Source organism: Ischnura elegans, chromosome 10, assembly GCF_921293095.1.
Source record: "Ischnura elegans chromosome 10, ioIscEleg1.1, whole genome shotgun sequence".
In the NCBI taxonomy this organism is placed as follows: domain Eukaryota; kingdom Metazoa; phylum Arthropoda; class Insecta; order Odonata; family Coenagrionidae; genus Ischnura; species Ischnura elegans.
This window is the reverse complement of record NC_060255.1, coordinates 988,495-1,008,871: the sequence shown is the minus strand read 5'-3', so window position 1 is coordinate 1,008,871 and position 20,377 is coordinate 988,495. Positions and strand designations below refer to the sequence as shown.

The following is a 20,377-nucleotide window of genomic DNA, read 5'->3' as shown; positions in this document are numbered from 1 at the left end:
CACCTGGCTATCGGAATACAAAAGTTCTCCACTAAATAACTCTTTATTGCCACCCTCTTCATTGGAATCACTATCACAACTAGACTCACTCAAATCGGAACCCTGCGTAGTCTCTCTTCTCCTGTCATCGCGAGGTATGAGATCAATTGCTGAGGCATACCCAGGGGAAGATACGCCAGTCCGTGACGGTGAATAACAAATTGGCTCCGATCCATCCAGCGACCCTCCATCATCTATTATCAGGACCAGAAACAAAAATGTACGTGTCATTTAGGCTTAGAAACATCGTAAATGTACGAATAACTGCTTCTTTGTTCAAACGAGGTTTAGTAATAATTCCAAGTAAATAGTAAGTTATTTGAGACCAAGACGCGATTGCACTTACCGGCGCGATGATCGTGAGTAGCCATCATTTCTTCCTCGGAGCTACTGGAGCTACTTGCACCCTCAACACTTACAGCTAATTTGCGTTTGGCATGTTTTTTCAACTTGTACAAGGAGATCTGAAATAATAGATACGGTTGATAACAGAAAGATCTAAAATTGAAAAAATAATAAAATGCAGATGGAGCATCCTCTTACCTTATTCAAATACGTTTTCAACGGACGGTTTTCCTCCTCGCCAGACATGGCCACTATTTTGCTAGCTTCCACCGCAGTATAAAACTTAGGCCAATTGATTACAAAATTTCACGAATTGGCTATCGGGAATATGTTTAACAAAATAATTCCTTGATCACTGAGATATAAAATATCTCCATGAGAAGGAAATTCGTGGCGCTTGATCGTGAGACTCAAAACAAAGAGGACTCCATTACTATTAAGTTATCTTACAATCATAAATACTCTACACTGTAATATAAAGTCTATAGTAATATAATCTCTATGCTTACAATCTTGAAGATTTTATAATTCCCAAAACGTGCTCAAAACTATTCGTTACTCAACTGTTAAGTAGCGGACCCAGGTTTATTTTGCTCGCAAAACCACCTGTTAATTATTTCATTTACAGTAATGAAGGGTTATTGAGGAAATAACCTCATTGAGGGGGAAGAACTAATTTAAAAACTTAAATTTCCTTTATTCATATATTTCATGCGTATCATTAAAATTTTGTCACATCACACTATACTTCATAATTTCACATGTGCTACCATAGGCGCCGCCATCTTAGATTGTTTATCGTCATTGTGAGATAGTGAAGAATAAAATCCTTTACTTAATAAAATTTGAGAGATGGCCTCCAAGAGATTGGGAATTAAGGTATTCTACCTCGTGAAGTTTTCGTCGGACGACACTTTAGGAGTGATTCGAGCAGAGGATGTCAAACAATCCAATACGGCCAGCATTTATATATAATAGGGACAGCATTTAATAAATTAGGGACAGCATTTTGGTGAAATCATACCAATTCATTAAATTTGGTAAAGGTCCCGAGTTTTTTGAAGCTGTAATTCTAGGAATATCGGGTGAGTACTAACTTTTCTTGCCTTGTTTGTTATATTGCCTTATTTCATTGCTTGTGATGTCCATCGTCTACTTTAAATGTGAATTATTGTATATTTGTCAGAGAACAAACCAGAATTAACGAGTGCTTGCTCTTCAATGGAAAGCACTGGTAAAGTCTGGTTCCTGGATGAGGAGAGGGAGATGGGGAAGAATCGTCGCGGAGGAATTCCGAAGACTTTCCTCACGGATAGTGAGAGTGATTCTTGGGAGCCCGAGCCAAGCAAGGTAAATATTCCCATTATCAGTAAGTGTCAAAGCATATCGCTAGTTGCAGTTAACTCTGTACCAGCCTAAGTCTTTGTTTGACTTCAGCATTATAACGCTATGATTTGACTCTGATAGAAAATTTAGATGTATATATTATAGACGTTTGTGTATACACAAATAATATAAATAATATAAAATATAATTATAATTACTTTGCATAATTGACTATCCACATCAGGGGCGTAACTAGGGATATGCTTTGGAGGGGGGGGGTCTTTGGGGAGTTGAGGGGGGTAAGTTGGGGCAACCAAACCAGGTAACAGAGATTTCAGGAAAATTTTTGAAAAATAACAAGCCTGAAAATGCATTTTACATCATTTTCGCACTTAAAATTTAACTTTTAGCAGATGCAGTTATTATACATCAAATCCAGACAAGATTTTCAAATAAATTTTGATTTTTCTGAGGCTTTAGGGGAGGGGAATCTATCCCCCCCGTAGTTACACCACAACAGCATAGACCCACATAGCAACGAACCTCTCAGAGATGTCTCACTATGGTCTCTAATATCGCGAATGTCTCAGAGATGTAACCGTTTGACGTTCAGGAATTTTTTAAAAACATATTTAAATGCTATCTATGCCTTCCATATATATTTTTCGGTTCAACTCTGCAGCTGTGTGTATTAAAATCATGACATTTAATATGGGTTTCTTAATTTCAAAAGGTCATCCATCAAAAATTTGTCACTAAAAATGATCGAGTAGAGTAGGCCATAACTATATAATTTGCATTTAATTATTTCTTTGCCTACATTTGAAGCATACCAAAGTACAAAGTTTTATGAGACATTTCATAGACCATTTTTTGGGCATAGTGACATCTCAGAGATGTCTCTGAAGCTCTCAAAATGTCTCCGAGACGTAACACAATATTCAAGACGTGTCCGAGACGCATTTCTGCTATGTGGGTAAGTCTCCAACATTTGACGATGTTTCCATTTTCTCTTGTACAATAACCTGATTGTTCATTCTCCTATGATGATATGTTTACAGTTGAGAAGTCGGCCTAAAAAGCAGTGCACTGGGGGTGATCGATCTACTTGCCGGAGCTCCTCTGCTCGGGAGGAAGAGTGGCTTGGGGGGAGTGAAAGTAGCGAGGAGATAAGGCGGCTTAACAATCGAATCAAAGAATTGGAGGATGAAGTCGCCGAACTCAAGAGAGATAAGAAGGCTCTTCAAGGTACTATGATACTATCAATTTGCCATTGTCTGAAGCTACTTTGAAATTTATATTGATTCAGATGATACTCCTTTTCAGATTTAGTATCTGGCTGTGATATAGTGAGGGAGTGCAAACATCTTTACCACAGAATGCGGAAAGACGTAAGGCATCGCTCCCCCGACAAAGAAAATTCTTCGGTGGTACAGCCTTTGGAGCCCGACTGTATCACTGCAGTAGATGCGCCGGTGGTAAAGACATTGGAGCTTGTGGACAAGACCACGGGGATCCAGCATGATACCGATCACTTGAAGCATAAGGACATGTCTACTGATGTAAGTAGATAAGTAATGAAAGAAAATGTAAAGGGATGTAATCCCCGTCTATAGCTAGCAATTTGGTGCCTAGATTTATCCTCGGTTTTGAGAAGTCCCATATTTTTCGGTTATTCACATTTATGCCTCCAACATTGACTACCTTGTTTATTGTTGATGTAAATGTAGTTATCTTTTAATTTACTTTTAATATTCATTAACATTAGGAATGACCCTAAAATCTTTCAAAATGCATTGCAGGCAATGCCTCTTATTTCAAATTCCATAGCTGAAGTAGGCTTTCTAGATGGAAAGAATAGTGCACTATATTGTCCACTTCTTTGTAACTTGTGATATTCAAGTCACATGCTTGCATTTAGAGATCTGTATTACTTCTATATTTCTTGCAAATGTTCAAATGCAGCTTTTTCTTTGACATATTTTTATTTTCAGTTGTATTCCCTTAGAAATAGAAATATATATATTATTATTTATCACCTTAGGCTCAAGTTTGTGGAACATAATTATTCATGATGAAAAAAATAATGGTGTCACAGATGATGGCATATGCCATATGGTTATGTGTTTCTGATTCTAGAGTAGGTTTTTACGTATAGTATGTAATCATTCTATGTGGCCAGTGTCTCCATGATGCTTGCGTTACTATTCTTGTAATGTTGTCCAATGCTGATTTTGATTAGTTAATTACATTGTGATGTGTGTAGGTCAATAATTTTATACAGTTTTACAGTACATACAGTTTTTCATGATGCATACCTTAGATGCTGATTATGGCAAAAACATATTTCTAGGACTTTCATTATAAATTATTTCATTACTGAGAAGGGGAGACCATGTACCTTGCTCTGCCATTTTTGATGCCATATACTTCAAGGTGTTGGGAATGTAATCTCTACATCCTTGATTTGATCATCATCAATTTTGGATACATGAAAGGCAAGGTGAATGTATTGCATGAAAATGATTAATTACTGCCAAACTACAGCCATTCCGCCCATAAATCATTCTCAGCAGCATTTGACATTCTGAACACCATAAAAAAAAGAAGGCAGGTTTTATTTAGTTTCAACTGTTTTAGGACTTCTTACATTGTGAATGAATCAAGATGTGAAGAATATTTGCTATGTTAGTTTGGTTAAACCTGGTAATTGAATCACATGATTATGATATCTTTATTGTGTTTTTGACTGCATTAATTTTTCATTTCAGTTGCAGGAGTTAATGCCAGGCTCAGGCATTTTCATTAACAAAAATACGTATTTAGGTATCAAGTCGGGGGTTAGGTACTCCACAAGGCTAACTGTGGCGAAGGCCTTGTTGGAGGAGGTGTTTACCAGAGAAGCACTAACGACTTGCTCCCCGCTTGGAACAAATTCTGGTAGTGGACCCCAGCGTCCTGCGTTATATCCTCCTGCCTATAAGGCAATTTTAGGTGAGTTTTTGATTCGTCGAAAATAAAACACGTTGGATTTTATTCGTCATGTGCTTACAATTTTTATCGTATTTCAGAGGCCAGTGAAGTGATTGGGGCCACGAATAAATTCCCCGAGGTGTCAATCAAATCCTACAACCACGGCCTAGGCTCAAAATTGAGCAAATTGAGGGAGGCCAATATCCTGAGGGAGAAACTTATTCATGGTAGTGGGTAGAATGTGCATTTGTGTGTGTTTGTTTATTTATAACTGTGATGGAATAAATTGTGTATTTTAATTGCATTCCTTTTTATTGATAATCGCCTCTAGTCCCTATGATTCACCAGCATTCGCTGGGATTCCATTCGATTCGCATTTCTTCGGAAAGTTTTGCGATTCCCTGCGAATCCTCTGGTGTGGAATCCTTGTGAATCTCGCCGATTCATATGTTTTCATAAGGGTAGCCACGGTGAAAACTTTACGGGGTCACTCGTAATGTAAGCGAAATTTCAAATATTCTTCATAGGAAAAATCATGAGTCTGTTTAATTACTTATTTGCACCAAGATTCAATAGAACACAACAGTCAAATTACACAAATAGCTAACATTCTTAGCACACATTACAAAATTATTCGGTACATGTAACGTCATGATTTCAATGAGGATTGTATGCCCCTAAAATTGATTAATTTGGAAATTGCTAGTAAGTTTACATGAAGACTACTGTTCATTATTCCAGACTTAGGATTCATTTGAATCCGAAAGTGTATTTTTTCCATCCTTTGAAATAAATTAATAAATATTTAAGGCTGGGTAAATTAATCAAATTTCAAAGTAGTACAAAGGGTCGGGTTTTTCTGTAATCAGAAAAGTCCTTCCCATTCCAACCTCATTGGTTTGTTTGCTTTTATGTAATATTTTAGTCATACTGTTGGAAAGTTACTGCACTGAAAATGTGTAATACACGAGTGTTCCTACCGCTTATTGGCTTTGAGTTGTATTCTCACGTGTAAAGATTTTTTGGATTAATTCATGCACTTATTCATTGTACATAACGAATGAGGACCATAGGAGCCTATTGGGCCTAGTGCAATTTTTTTTAGGTAATAGCTGATAATTCTTGGTAATTATTTGCACTTATCCTCCTTAATTGGTTTCTAAGATCCTCAATTATACAGTAAAACCTCTTTACATCGTAATGGAGGGGACCAAAATTTGGGCAATTGGATGTATGGAGGTATAAGTTAGGCTGTCCGTGGAAAATCTCCTTGGTATGATAGGTGGAGGTTTTATGAGATAGAGAGGTTCACTACAAAGAGGTTTGCCTATAAATTTACATGTAAATATGACAGACTGTAGGGTGGTATGAAGTATGGAGGTTTATAATGCAAAGAGGTTCACTGCATAGAGGTTATACTGTAAGTATCTATGCATAATAATATGTTTTGTATCTTTGCTTTACGTACTTCAAATCCTAAATTCATGTGACGTGTAATAAGATCCCTTTCACTACAGTAATTTCTCCTGTGTTTTGAAATTTTGATTTGATTACTAATTTTGTGCAATATGCATAAAAAACTGGATTGAGATACCATGGATTGGAAGTGGTTTTATGTTCATCGTACTATACATTGTACAGCGCAGTATAATGTCCCAAGTTTGATGTATGATAAGTACATTTGAGAGATTCAGCCATAATAGTGTGAGTGGAAACCAAATTGGAAATAGGAAAGATTCACTTTATTACTTTTCATTGATACGAATGCACTTTGAGATATGAATGGATAACTGCAGCTGAAAAATTTTCCATCCGGTTACAGTAGGCTATATGCTTTTTGAAACATCCTACCATGTTTGGTTGGCAACTGAAAATAATCAGCAACAACACTGATTCGGTTGACAACCGAACATCATCTGTAGCCGTCTGAACGTACGCTACCGAGAATCATCTGCCTGAGTGAAGTCTTCCAATTTCCAATTTGATATCCACCCTTACCATTATGTCTGAAGCCTTCTCATTTAAACTCAACTGATTTGGGATATACTTGTTAGAATGATAAAATATTCATGATGAAACAAAAACCAAATTCTGTTCCCAAGACTTTTTATTTGGTATCAACTATATTGTATGATGTCGGGCAAGATACGGTGGAAGTTCTTAATATTAGTAAAATAAGACATTTCAATATTTTCACTGAGTTGTAGTATGGCACTACGCCTTTCGTCATTAAAAATAACATTATCAGTTGATCGCACTTAATAACGTTGTTTGTAATGACGGAATGCGTAGTGTCATAATAAAACTCAGTGGAAATATTGCAACATTTAATTTTACTAATGCTATCAACTAGTTTCAACGGTTATAGCATCATCACCAAGACAATTTGTCTTGATAGTAAATAAAAAGTTTGTGAAGCAGTATTTGGTTTTCGTTTCACCTTCTAATTTAATTATATTGTATCAAATGTAGGACATTATACTGTAGTACACATGACAATATGTAGCCTGATATTTAATGTAAAATGTTGTTCATTAATTTTTATGATGGAAACTTATTTGTTAATATAATTTCTAGAATTTCAATGTATAAATATTATTTTAACGTGCAACCCATGTTTATTGATTTGAGCTTTCGCTAACTTTTTACAATGTTGTTTAGACGGGTAGAACGTACGAGTGGTACTTGGGAGTTTCGTTCCAATTAATTCTTAAAAACTAATCCTTATCCGCTTTACTTGTGAATTTTGTTGACTCGTCTCATACTTGCTAAAGAATAATTTCTGTTGCAATAACGATTTTTTGTGTACAGACACCAACTTTAAATAAAGCCTTTTGCAGCGTAATCAGATTTTTTTACTTATTTGAAGCAGTAATACTCCTATCCTTATAAGATTCCTACAAAATCCTGTCCCTAAATTCGCGCTGGTTGAAGGAAATAATAAAAAATAAGTCTCGCGGCTGAGCTTAAAGCCACTGAGTGCGTCCACCGGGTTGCGGATGGTGGGTCGACCTTTAGATATAGAGGTTAGCTGCGAGACAAGCGAGTTCTCTCGTCGAATAAGCAGTCGTGGACAAAAAGCGGCGGTATTCTGAGGGGGTATTGGGCTACCCTTGGGTAAGGTAGGCCATTTAAAAGATACCAAAACCTGTGAAGATACCGTGACTTGGCGACTGGGGGCCACCAATAATTATGCCTCTCATCACCCGGGGGAGAGGGTAGCAGCTCTTCTTCACATGTGCGAAGGTGGAGACCATACTGGTCGGTACAGCGACACACATTCCACTACGGGCGTGGTAACATTTACTTTAACGGCTGTAGTACTGCGATGTGGAAGGCAAGGGGAAACCACCACATTATCATCCCGAGGAGTCACAGCTACTCCACTCAATTTATATAATGACATGATGGAATTCTCTCGGGTAAAATATTCCGGAGGTAAACTAGTCCCCCATTCGGATCTCCGGTCGGGGACTACTCGATAGGGTACATCGGTCAAACGAGATAGAATGTTACGGATAGGAACATGGAACGTCAGATCACTTCGTACCTGCGGTAAGCTAGATTGAAGGTGGAGATGCGAAGAATGAACCTCGATGTATTAGGCATCAGCGAAATGAAGTGGCCCAAGGAAGGAGACTTTTGGAGTGGAAGCTACAGAATGATACACACGGGATCGCTAAATGGTAATGCTGGAGTAGGCATAATGCTTAGAAAGAGCGCCAGGATGCGTGTTAAAAGCTACCTGCAGTTTAATGAAAGTATAGTAATGGTGAAGATACATACTAAACCTGTAGCTACTGTAGTGGTACAGGTTTATGTGCCCACGTCAGATTATGAAGACGAAGAAGTAGAAGATGTCTACCAAGATATAGCGGAAGTTATCAAGCAGGTAAGAGGGGAAGAAAATCATATTATTTTAGGGGACTGGAACGCTGTCGTCGGCGAAGGTCAAGACGGAATAATAACTGGGAAATATGGGTTGGGTAACCGAAACGAAAGAGGAGAAAGGCTACTTGAATTCTGCACGGAGCACAGGATAGTGGTTGCCAACACTTTATTCAAAAATCCCCTGCGAAGAAGATACACGTGGAAGATACCAGGAGACCGTAGAAGATTCCAAATCGACTACATTCTAGTGAAACAAAGATTCAGGAACCAGGTGAAGGACTGCAAAAGCCATCCAGGGGCAGATATCGATAGTGACCATAACCTAGTTATGGTGTTATGCCACATTAAATTAAAAAAGTTGAAGAAAGCCGTGAGAAACATATGGCAGGTTGAAAAATTGAGGGAGGTTCAGCATCAACTGGCTTTTAAAGCGGCTGTAGAAAATAAAATAGGGGAGGATCCGACCAACAAACCAATGGCAGAGAGTTGGAAAACCATTAGAAGTGGTCTGCAGGCGGCAGCTGAGGAAGTTCTTGGTAAAAGAAGAGTCGTTATGAAAAAACAATGGATCACGCAGGAAGTATTAGATCTCATTGAAGAAAGAAGAAAATACAAGGCTGCGAAAACAGAGGAAGGACAGAATCGTTACAAGAGGATAAGGAACGAAATATGTCGTAAAGCGCGGAAGGCTAGAGAAACGTGGATAAAAAGCATTTGCGAAGACGTGCAAAACAATCTTAAACATGGAAAAGTAGAGGCCGCTTATAGGATAGTGAGGAACCACTTTAAGGAAAGGGGCGTAAGATGTAATACCCTTAGGGACAAAAATGGAGAACTATTGATTGAAAACGAAGGAAAAGGGAAGAGATGGAAGGAATATCTGGAAGATTTGTACAAAGGAAGTCGCCTCAGAACGAATTCTATCGAAAACGAGAGGGAAGTGGATGCCGATGACATGGGAGCCCCAATTTTAAGATCGGAATTTGATGCGGCTGTAAGAGACCTCAGGATAAATAAAGCGTCTGGCATTGATGACATTCCTGCAGAACTAATCAAAAATTCAGGAGAAAAGACGTAGAACCAGCTATACAAAATCATTAGTGAAATGTATACGACAGGTGAGATACCAAAGGATTTCGAGAGGAACATTATAATCCCTATTCCTAAGAAGAAACGAGCGGAGAAGTGCGAAGATTTTAGGACCATAAGCCTTACTATACATGCATCAAAGATACTGACAAGGATCATCTATGGAAGAATAGAACGAAAAGCAGAAGAGTACTTGGATGAGGACCAATTTGGATTCAGAAAAAACAAAGGCACAAGGGAAGCAATACTGGCCCTAAGACTGCTCATAGAAAAGAGAATGGAAAAGAACAAGCCAACATTCGTTGCGTTTGTGGACTTAGAGAAAGCATTTGATAACGTGGATTGCGGCACAATGCTTGGAATCCTAAAGGAAATTGGGGTTCTTTATAATGACAGAAGAATCATCCACAGTTTATACAAAAACCAAGTAGCCGTGATAAAATCAGGGCCCAGCTGTGAAGAAGCAAGAATTAAGAAAGGAGTGCGACAAGGCTGTACATTGTCACCCGTAATTTTCAACGTTTACATTGAAAAAGCCATTAAGGAAATCAAAGAAAAGGCATTGGGAGTGAATATCCATGGAGAAAAAATAAGCATGCTAAGATTTGCCGATGACATAGCCGTTATAGCAGAAACAGAGAAGGATTTGAAAAATATTCTGGTTAATATGGGCAGGGTAATGAGTAGATATCAACTGAAAATAAGCACGAAGAAAACCAAGATCTTAGTATGCAGCAGAAGAGAAGAAGTCAAGACCAACATTAAAATAGGGAGGCAAAAACTGATAGAAGTGGATGAATTCTGTTATTTGGGAAGCAAGATAACTAGTGACGGGAGAAGCAAGAAAGAAATTATCAGCAGAATAGCCCAGGCGAAGAGAGCATTCCAACAAAAGAGAGACCTGCTTACAGCAGGAAACTTAAATATGGATGTAAAGAAACAATTTATAAGAACCTACATCTGGAGTATGCTCCTATACGGAAGTAAGGCATGGACAATGACCGCAGCGGAGAAAGCAAGGAGAAAGCAAGCAAGGCCTTTGAAATGTGGTGCTACAGAAGAATGATGAAAATCAAATGGATCGACCGAGTTAGTAACGAGGAAGTCCTAAGAAGGGTAGGAGAGAAGAGAAGCCTCATGAAAACCTTAACAAGGAGACGGAACAACCTTATAGGCCACATCTTGAGACATGATGGCCTGATGAAGACAATCGTCGAAGGACAGGTGGAAGGCAAGAATGGAAAAGGTAGACCTCGAACAAAATATATGGAACAAGTAAAGAGAGATGTGAAAGAGAAGGAATACGTAGGAGTGAAAAGATTAGCTAATAGGAGAACTGAGTGGAGAGCTGCGTCAAACCAATCCTAGGATTGTTGACCAATGATGATGAATACGTAAATATAGCAATATATGCAGACGACATTGGCAGTCGATTCCGATTGGCTGTTATCTTGACGTCACACGATTGCCACGCCACGGTGGCCGAGGTAGCGGCTCCACCCCGCTTCGCCGCGAATTTCTCCCCCTCTCACCCTCAGTCAACTCGCCGTGCCCGTAAGAAGGCTGGTGTGTTTGCTGAATGGGGAGAGAGGAGAAGGGGATGGAGGGAGGGTAGTGGTTCAGGAGCGTGAAACTCACTGCTTTGTGCGAGAGGAAGAAAAAACATTAGACTCGCGCAGTAACGGAGCAATAAAAATATTTATTTTCATATAAAAAATATATATATCTTGTTATTGCGCCTCAGTAAATTGGCAATAATTGCACATGTGGGCTTTTGAAATAAATAAATAAGTTAACCTTGTATCCAGTTTAAGCTATAGTAAGTTGGTGATTCGTCACAAAAGAAAAATGGAAAATTCTGAATAAAAATACAACAAATTGCTAAACTATTTCGTTATGATTGCATGGATAAAAATACAATTCGATCCTCATAAAAAGATTGAGCTTATTCTTGCAGAGGCAATCCTTTGGCTTTTCCAATATATATCTCCAGCTACATAATACCCTGCGAGCCACCTCTAGGGTGTTTGGCAGGGGGTGATCGATCACCAGCATGCAGCATGTAATTGGACTCCAACATGCACACCACACGGTCCACAAAGCGTCACGCATACTAACAAATTATACTACTTTATGCTGTTAGAAATAATAATAAAATTAAGAAACATGCATTAAGTTATACATAGGTTAGTTGGCTTCACCACAAGTAATGCAATCTATTTATGAGTTCTATCGCTGCCGTTATAACCTCTTATTGATCGTGGAAGAAATGACATTTTGAATCTGTCTATTCTAAAATATATCTCTCAAACATGCACTATCCAACATATGTATATTCTTTAGCCAATGCAGAAAATATCTTCGCTCTTATTGTTAGCCAAATACGGAAAAGGAAAAAAGGAAAAAATATAATGGAGGGAGGACATTCCTGGTTCATATATAAATGATACCATCACATACAGAGGATTCATATTCATGAGCCATTAGTTTAAGTATGCCGATTCATTCCGTCGCTGTCAAATTCTCTTCTTTCTCTTCTATTCTTTTGGAGAATAGAGTGGTTTCCTTTTATTTTTTTATTGCCTAAATCGAAAAATTATTACTCCTGTAGTACGTATTTCACGCTTTTAGATTTTTAAATGACGATATCTATTTTTGCGATGAAATGAAGATAAAATTTTCAAGCGCGCGAAAAGGCAATGGGTAAGTTAAAATGCCGGGAAATCTCCATGTGACGTCGTTCTGGTTCCCGCTGCCGCAAGTGAGGTGACCTTGGGGCGAGGCTTTGAGCGCTGATACGACACAGGATGCTTGCAGGTAGCAGAGTACCCTGCTAGCTGGAAGCGCTTGGCTTAGATATGGATTATTAATACCTTACTTATCAAACTGTGGGAATCGGAATATACCCTGCGTGGCGGGAAAGGAGGCGTGATGCTACTTTTCCCGCCCAAGAGTGCGTGGGTCCAAGGAGCATTTCCGAGAATTTGGACCATGCACTAGGGTACTCTACCCTTTCCCGCTGCGACCCCATTCCCCTCACCCGCACCCCCGGGAAGTAGATATATAGGGCAGAAATTCTGCCCCGCGTGGACAGTTTTTAGTTTGGCAGTACAGTGAGTGCGTTTGCTAGTGCCTGGGTTGGACGAGTTCGTCGTTCTAGGACTTTGACGCGGGAGCTGCGGTGGTTTAAGGACGGAATGTCAAGTTTAAGGACGGAATATCAAGAGCAATAAAAGATGTGTTAGTTACTCCGAATGGGTATTTCATTCGCTCTCCCATCGGGACCTTATCGAGGCATAAGACCTACTAGTTGGTAGCAGTGTCGTCCCGTCACGACAAAACGAAAGAAAATTTCCAACCTTAGACAGTTTTAATGGGTGATTATTTAGACATGTTTCCCAGAGCTATGTGCCTCACGCATGCATTGGTAATCTCAGACGATATAAAACTCCTACCTACTCGTACAAAAACTAGGTCCCTGTGACGCCACGTGGAGTGGCATCGCATGGGCGCCAATCTGGCCTTTTTCAAAAGCGGTTAAAATTGACAATTGCCATTCGTCCGAACCGTTATTTCTAAAACCAAATAATTTTTATATTATGAATACACTAATGGTGGACAACTTGGGTGCCAATCTGGCCTACTTCAAATGAGGATAAAACTGAACCTTGCCATTTGTTAAACCGGTATTTCTAAAACCAAATAATTTGCATATTATGAATACACTAATGGTGGGTAACCAATCGCAATCAATGCCTTTCGTTTTCTTTGATGAAGGAAACTACCCTATTAGGGCGCTGATTTTGCTACAAGACTTTTGCGATTTTTGCTTCTAGGGGGGCGGCTGCCTCCCTGCCCCTACCTGGGTAAAAAATTCTTGAAAATTCAGAATGCATTCACTCACGAGTCAAGAAAAATATTAAGTAACTAACGGGATGCTATAAAACCATATACTTTTAAAAGAAAACTACCACTCAATAATTCATCATATGTAAAGTAAAGAATGGCCCTTTTTTCAGTGTGCGAAATATCCATCGGGAAAAAATCATTCGCCTTGACCGGTATCCCGGGATTTTTTCTCCGTGGAATTTTTGCACCATTTGTGCACTGCGGGGTACTCCCGTGAATAGTTATCAACGAGGCTAGTCCCAGTACACAGAAATTCTTTTTTCAGTGGTCTAAAAATATCTTCAAAAAACATTTGGACTCACTCAATAGAACTAATACAAAATCATAACGACTCTGATTCCCAGAGAATTTTCCATAATGATATTAGAAGAAAAATAATTGTCTCTTTCCGCACTCAAGAATATATTCTCCATCTAAATGATAAGTAATTACTTATCGTCGGCCTCGGTGGCGGTGGGGTGAAGTCCTCGCCTGCCAAACCGTAGGTCGCAGGTTTGAATCCCACCTGGGGCCGTATTCTGTATTTCGTCGGTACCGCACCGGTCGGTTTCCCTTCCCAGCCCACCGACAGTACATCATTCCGTACCGACGACGGTTTCCATACCGACAACGGCAAATTCAGCGATTCAGTATGGTCGTCGGTATCAATCCAGTCGGTACGGTTCCCTCTCCTTCCCAAACAGGCAAAATCCGAATATACCCGAAGTTGGAAGTCATCAAACGTGTCTCCACCAATGAGAAGGGTAAAAACAAGTGAAGACTGATTGGCACAGTTTGTTGTCGTCATTCTCAATCTTTTTATTTGCGGAAATTACGACTTATTGCTAGATAAGATAATCGATATTGGAGGAGTTGTTAACAATGCTTATATAATGTGTGGTAGTAATGCTGTACCTACAGAATCGAAGGAAACAATATTACAACATCACAATAAAGTTTGTATGTGATGGAGATTGTTGTTGCTGCAATGAATTATTGAAACTATCCTTGAGATCGTAGATTCTTTTTTTAAATATTGGTTCCGTACATTGCTATTTATTCATGATTTGGTAATATAGTTGTCATTAAGTAAGTTCCGTCTAAATGTTATCAACGGAAGGTTATGCCATTGGCACCGTAGCTGACGAAAATAACATACCATGGAACGTGAACGTAGGATTCAAATGTAAATGTCATATTAGAGGAACAAGTTAGGAAATTGTTATAAAAATATGGAGCTGGGTGTAATTAAAAGAATTGTAATGGCGAGGAAGTAAATAAATAGTGATTGGGTGAAATACATATGTATAAGTTGCGCATTCCAAGTGAGAGAAAATGATAATATTGCGGTAAACCTCATACTTATTAACAAATATCTTCTTTTATCGTCAAGGGAATCAATGGCTGACGATGAAATGAAATATAGTTGCCTGTTACAAATGATAGAAACTGATACCGTTGTGGCAAACTTCATTCTTAAATAAAAAGATCTTATTTCTATGCCGAGAGAAACGCCAAATTGATGATTGAGTGAAATAACAGTCGCCTTTTCAGAGTAATATAAAGTGATAACATTGCGGCAAAACTCATATTTAATCAAAAATATCTTTTTTATGTCAAAGGAGCAAATAAATGATGATAGAGAGAAATAAAGCCTATTACAAGCGAGTGAAATTTCAATCAAGTGGTAACATAAATGTGAGAAAGTCATTATATGTTAACAAACCTCATGTTTATTAACCATTATCTTATATTTCTTCAAGGTAATTAATAAAGATGATGACACAGTGAATTATAGAGGCGTATTCAAAGGGGCAGAAAAATATAACATTGAAGAAAACCTCATTGTTGACTCGGTGATGAGGTAAAAACAAAATAAAACGTACAATGCGCACTGGGGAGTTTCGCTTGGGAGGAATGTCGCTTTTCCCGCCATGAGACACTGAAAAGTCACATCTACATATATTGCAAAATGCATAAGTCTGTCCCTTCCTCGACTCACTTAAACACGGAAACTCTTCCTTCTACACGCTTCTAAACACTGCGTTGTATTTCTTCGACATTTTGGTCGAAAAATAGTCACGGCCTACGGGATACACAGCCAACAAGCACTACAGTTGGTTACACAATACACACACGATGTAGCGGAAACGAGCACACAATACAAAATGGTTTCGTGAACAACCAACGTGAACCAACGCCAGAACAACGCTATCGCTTCGCTTGGAACGACTATCGATTACATCGTCCATCGATATATCGAAGGCGCGGGATTTTCAAATAATACGAGAATATTACCGAAACTGCTCTGAAAATCGGGAGATAAGTCCTTACGATCGGGAGATCGGGAGTAAGAAGGAAAAATCGGGAGTCTCCCGCTTAAATCGGGAGAGTTGGCATGTCTGCTTTTTAGATTCGTCGATTGCTATTTCAATTTACTTCTCAGAGGAGTGGACAGCTTGGATAGATTGTCCTTCGGGTTTATAGCATGTCAGTTATTCTATGGATGCGGACACTTTGTTAGAATTATTTTCTACAAAAATAATACTAAAAAGCTAATAACCTAAGCAAAGACGATGTTGTAATGAGGTTGTACAGTCCTTTCCAGTATTTCAAACATGAATTTACGTTCCTTGTATTTTCTTATGTATTATTTGAGGGTGGTTCGTTATTTTTCACATTACATTAATCCTTGAGGCAGCTTCTCCGGTTTGGAGTTCGGTGTATATAGAAGTTCAGTACGAGTGAAGACCATATTCAAGATAAGACATGAAAATGCATGCATTTACTCTACGATATGAAGGTCCAAAAATCCTGAAAGTAAGAAATTGGATGTTCCATTGATCTGATAACCGCATCACACCACTCCCCCACACTTCGATTGCTGACTCGCTTTGAGCAGCCACAGGAGAAACCTATGATGATGTCGCCTGATTCAGCGGTTACATCTTTAGTCGGAGACAGCCCGAGTGTCGCCTCTGCTCAGATGGCCAGCACACACGTCCGATGCAAAGATCACCCATCATTTCAGTTTGCTGCACACGTTAAGAGCATGGGTGGATTGGGGGCGGACTTCCTGAGGCGCCATGGAAAAAAATGCAATACCTCTCTGCGGGAATTCTACCTCCATGACAATCCTTAAAGATTGGTTCTTATATATCCATCAATTATTTTAAAATATTTTTTATTAAGTTAGTGAAATCTAAATTTTTGCAAGGCCACCTAACGACTACCATGCTTTCAATTATTCCACCAATGACGGGAAGTCATTATTATAAATAACATTTTTATCATTCAGAAAATAAAGCATAGGTTCTGATTAAGTTAAGTTAACATCTGGTCTAATATAGCCAGGATATATTAATAAGAAAGCTCAACAATCCCACTTCGTCTTTTCCCAAGATTTTATAATTGGTTTAAAACTCAAGCTAATTTCAGGGTTGACCTTATCCAATACTGCCTGTATTTCACACTTGAAAATATTATTCCGCTCAACATGTCTTCTTTGGCGCCGGATTACTCGTTTTCCGTAAAACCTACACCATCATCGTGAAATTGTCCATATGTATGAAATAGACTCTGATCAATATTTGTATATATGTCAAGTTTAAAAATCTTACCTCAGTATTTTCTTGGATGCAAATTTTTACATACAAGATAAAGGCAAATCTTGACAATTTAAATGCAAGGATTAGAGGTCTGCGGCCTTGAATAGGAATTTCAAGATGAAATGCTCCAACAGTCGTAACATTATTGCACTTGTCTGCGTAACACCTACCCAGGTAATACTGCATTGGTTTGCGGAGATGGACTTAAGACCGCACAGACCAAACAGTCTCTCGACAGACAAGCCACGACAATAACTCACACACACAAAGAGAGCCGGGCTAAAACTGCCAGGAGAATAAGCTCAATGAGAGCGGGTCAATGTATAAAGCTCCTACAGCCGTAAAGTCGTCCGATTTACACTGACCCCAATATTGCTGCATTGGTTTGCGGAGATGGACGAGAAACCACAGGGACCAAACACAGCCTCTCAACCGGCAAGCCACGACAATCAATCACTCTCAAACACACACGCAATGAGAGCCAGGCTAAAACTGCCAGGAGAATAAGCTCAATGAGAGCGGGTCAATGTATAAAGCTCCAACAGCCGTAAAGTCGTCCGATTTACACTGACCCCAATATTGCTGCATTGGTTTGCGGAGATGGACGAAAGACTGGAGGGACCAAAAGCCTCTCAACCGGCAAGCCTTGACAATCAATCACTCTCCCAAACACACACGCACATACACAGGCTAAGAATTCCCAGGCGAATAAGCTCACGGAGAGCGGGTCAAGGTGTATGAGACAAGATAGGTGCGAATAGCCAGCCGCTAATCAAGAGGCCAAAGTAGCATTAATCGGAGCATTTCAATGCGAAGTAATATCTTCACAATAACATAAGGTTGAAGTGATGGGAAAGTGCGGACATGGTCAGAATAAATTGATTTTTCCTGTTTATTCAAACATTAACTTTCCCAATTCATAGTGAACTTCATTCACTCCGAAAATTTCAAGATGATAAAGCATAAGATTTAAAGGTACTGCTAATACGTCACCGAAGACAATTGACTACCGGGCGAGAGAAAAGGTATGCGTCCTCTTAAAGTAAAATTTTAATATTTTAAACTCAGGACACCGTGAACTTTTCAATACCATAGCTTATGATTTAAAAACATAAGTCGTCACGAAAAAAGACAAAATACGAGCGAGATTGATGCTTTCCCACCGATCACCAATGAAGTGATTTTAATTCACATTAGCTTGGACTTCCTGGAGTCACATAGTATGGAGGTAGAATATTCAGAAGAGTAGAACATGAAAAAGAAAAGTTGTGTATCTATCCTTATGAAAAAAGGAAATGTTCACCATCAATGACTAACTTTGCAAAGTGCCAATGACAAACAGAAACCTGGAAAGCTATATATTTGGTCCATGTGAGTCATTGTGACTCAGAGTCAATTGCTCTGTTCTACTTAGTCATTAAGTAAAGGCCATTTCGTATTAAGGCATGTATTCGTAGCCTTCAAAATGCAATCCTGGCGGTCAAAACAGTAGTTTCTATTCACAGAGCAGAGTGAGAGCCTTTGATGGAGTACGTCTGGCCATCTGAGCATTTCCAATGGTCCAGTCTGAAGTAAGATGTTAAATATAAGTATGGTGTGTGCCTCTGAGCGAAAAGATTGGAATGCGACCGAAGCATCGAATGACATAAATTCCGCTTGTGTACATAGATCTCAGAAAAGCTTATGAGAAATCAGTTCCCCTGTGACTCGTTCATTAAAATTAATGAATGGGCTGTGACTCAGTGGTTGAGATGAGAGGGAAAGCATGACGGACCGTGACATCGCTGCCTCCTCGTGGCATCATCCGCGTCCGTGACGCCACCAACCATTATCGCACTCTTGTCCACTGAAGTCGATATAATGGAGTGGTGAGACCTCAACCTACACTGAAGCCTAGATACAGTGAATCTGGCCATCATTGAGAGGACCTCCACTGACCAGAGCTCTAGAGGTAAGCCGCCAGGGCGGAAAGCCTGCAAACCTCATGAAGTAATAGCAGCGATTGTTCCTCTATTTAGCAAAAAAATGCTTCAATGTGTTTAAAATTATTCAATATAACTTACTAATCACTCCTCAAAGAAGAAGTCAGTTGAAATGACAATCGACAAATCCAAAAAGTATCAAGGATAACAAAGTACCTCCGGATTTTGTACGCTAAGGCACTTACGTAAGGCAAGGATAAGATTTTAAGGAAAAATAGTTGAGGAATAGTCAAATATTCTCACAAAAACATAATTTTCTGATTTTGGATAAACACCAAAGGTTGCATAACAGCTTACTACACATACTATGCTGTCTAGAGCTCTGCCGGACATAAATAAGAAGTCAAATATTGACCTTAAGTGAGTCTTCATAATAGCTGAACAACTCCTGATAGATTTTCCTTTGCATAGAAAATATTTTGACAACTTCAAGTGACATGCCTCTGAAGATGAAAACAATAGTAGTATGCGATCCATTTTCATGTCATGGAAAGAGAAAAGTTACTAGGGTACGAATCGACCTCATAACATTGAGATTGGTAAATAGCCGCGCTATCTACTACACCACAAATTCATTTACTAGAGGACACATTCTTGTATGACAATACTCCGGCCAGTCTCTTTCTTATTATTTCCAATGAAGCGTTCACGAGCATATAAGAACTGAAACAACAAGTTTTCTCAGGCAACCCAACACATTTACATGATCAGACTAGCAGCACTCCCACGATAACAATACGCTTACCAGACAAAAGCTTCGTGGTTCATTTCCAAGCTAACTTTTAATCCCATCTATTGAACTACGGAGGACAAGACGAGTGAAACAACACACAGGTTGTATACCAAGCATTTGAATAACAATTAAACCAATGGGGATAAAAAATTTCTAATAGGAATAGGAAATAGCTTTTCTGGTGAAATACCTTGCGAATGAAAAGGAGAATACGAATTCAGTCACCGTTTGCCAATCTTTTCGACAAATTGTATTGGCTGTAGCCAGGAAGAACCAAAGTCAGGCCCTAATCACAGCAAATGCACGGCGGTACATTTCTTGCGGAATTCACCCAATTTTAACCATGTTTACGCTGTGAATGGAATTCACATGAAGGCATCAAACAAAGTGAAGTACCTGGGAGTTACGATAATTTCGAAACTCTCATGGGGGACATTATTAGGAATATTACAAATAGCCCAGAAGAAGTTAGGATTCGTCAGTCGTATTGTGGGAAGATTTTC

At 39.0% G+C, this 20,377-nt stretch overlaps 1 protein-coding gene across 1 annotated transcript; it reads left to right on the top strand.

The window, feature by feature from the left end:
• The first annotated feature begins 1,359 nt into the window (after nt 1-1,359).
• LOC124167099 lies at nt 1,360-4,921 on the top strand. Its single transcript, XM_046544889.1, has 6 exons — nt 1,360-1,469; nt 1,571-1,734; nt 2,772-2,958; nt 3,037-3,272; nt 4,482-4,704; nt 4,782-4,921. The coding sequence occupies exons 2-6, from the start codon at nt 1,606-1,608 to the stop codon at nt 4,919-4,921; spliced, it is 915 nt and encodes a 304-aa protein (XP_046400845.1). The 5' UTR covers nt 1,360-1,469; nt 1,571-1,605.
• The last annotated feature ends 15,456 nt before the right edge of the window (nt 4,922-20,377 follow it).

What these genes read in the sequence shown, in the direction of transcription:
- LOC124167099 (XM_046544889.1), top strand. Translation starts at nt 1,606, where the DNA reads ATGGAAAGCACTGGTAAAGTCTGGTTCCTGGATGAGGAGAGGGAGATG. An exon ending in AGATAAGAAGGCTCTTCAAG is followed by an intron (nt 2,959 to 3,036) that starts GTACTATGATAC and finishes ACTCCTTTTCAG; the next exon opens with ATTTAGTATCTGGCTGTGAT. An exon ending in ATAAGGACATGTCTACTGAT is followed by an intron (nt 3,273 to 4,481) that starts GTAAGTAGATAA and finishes TTTTCATTTCAG; the next exon opens with TTGCAGGAGTTAATGCCAGG.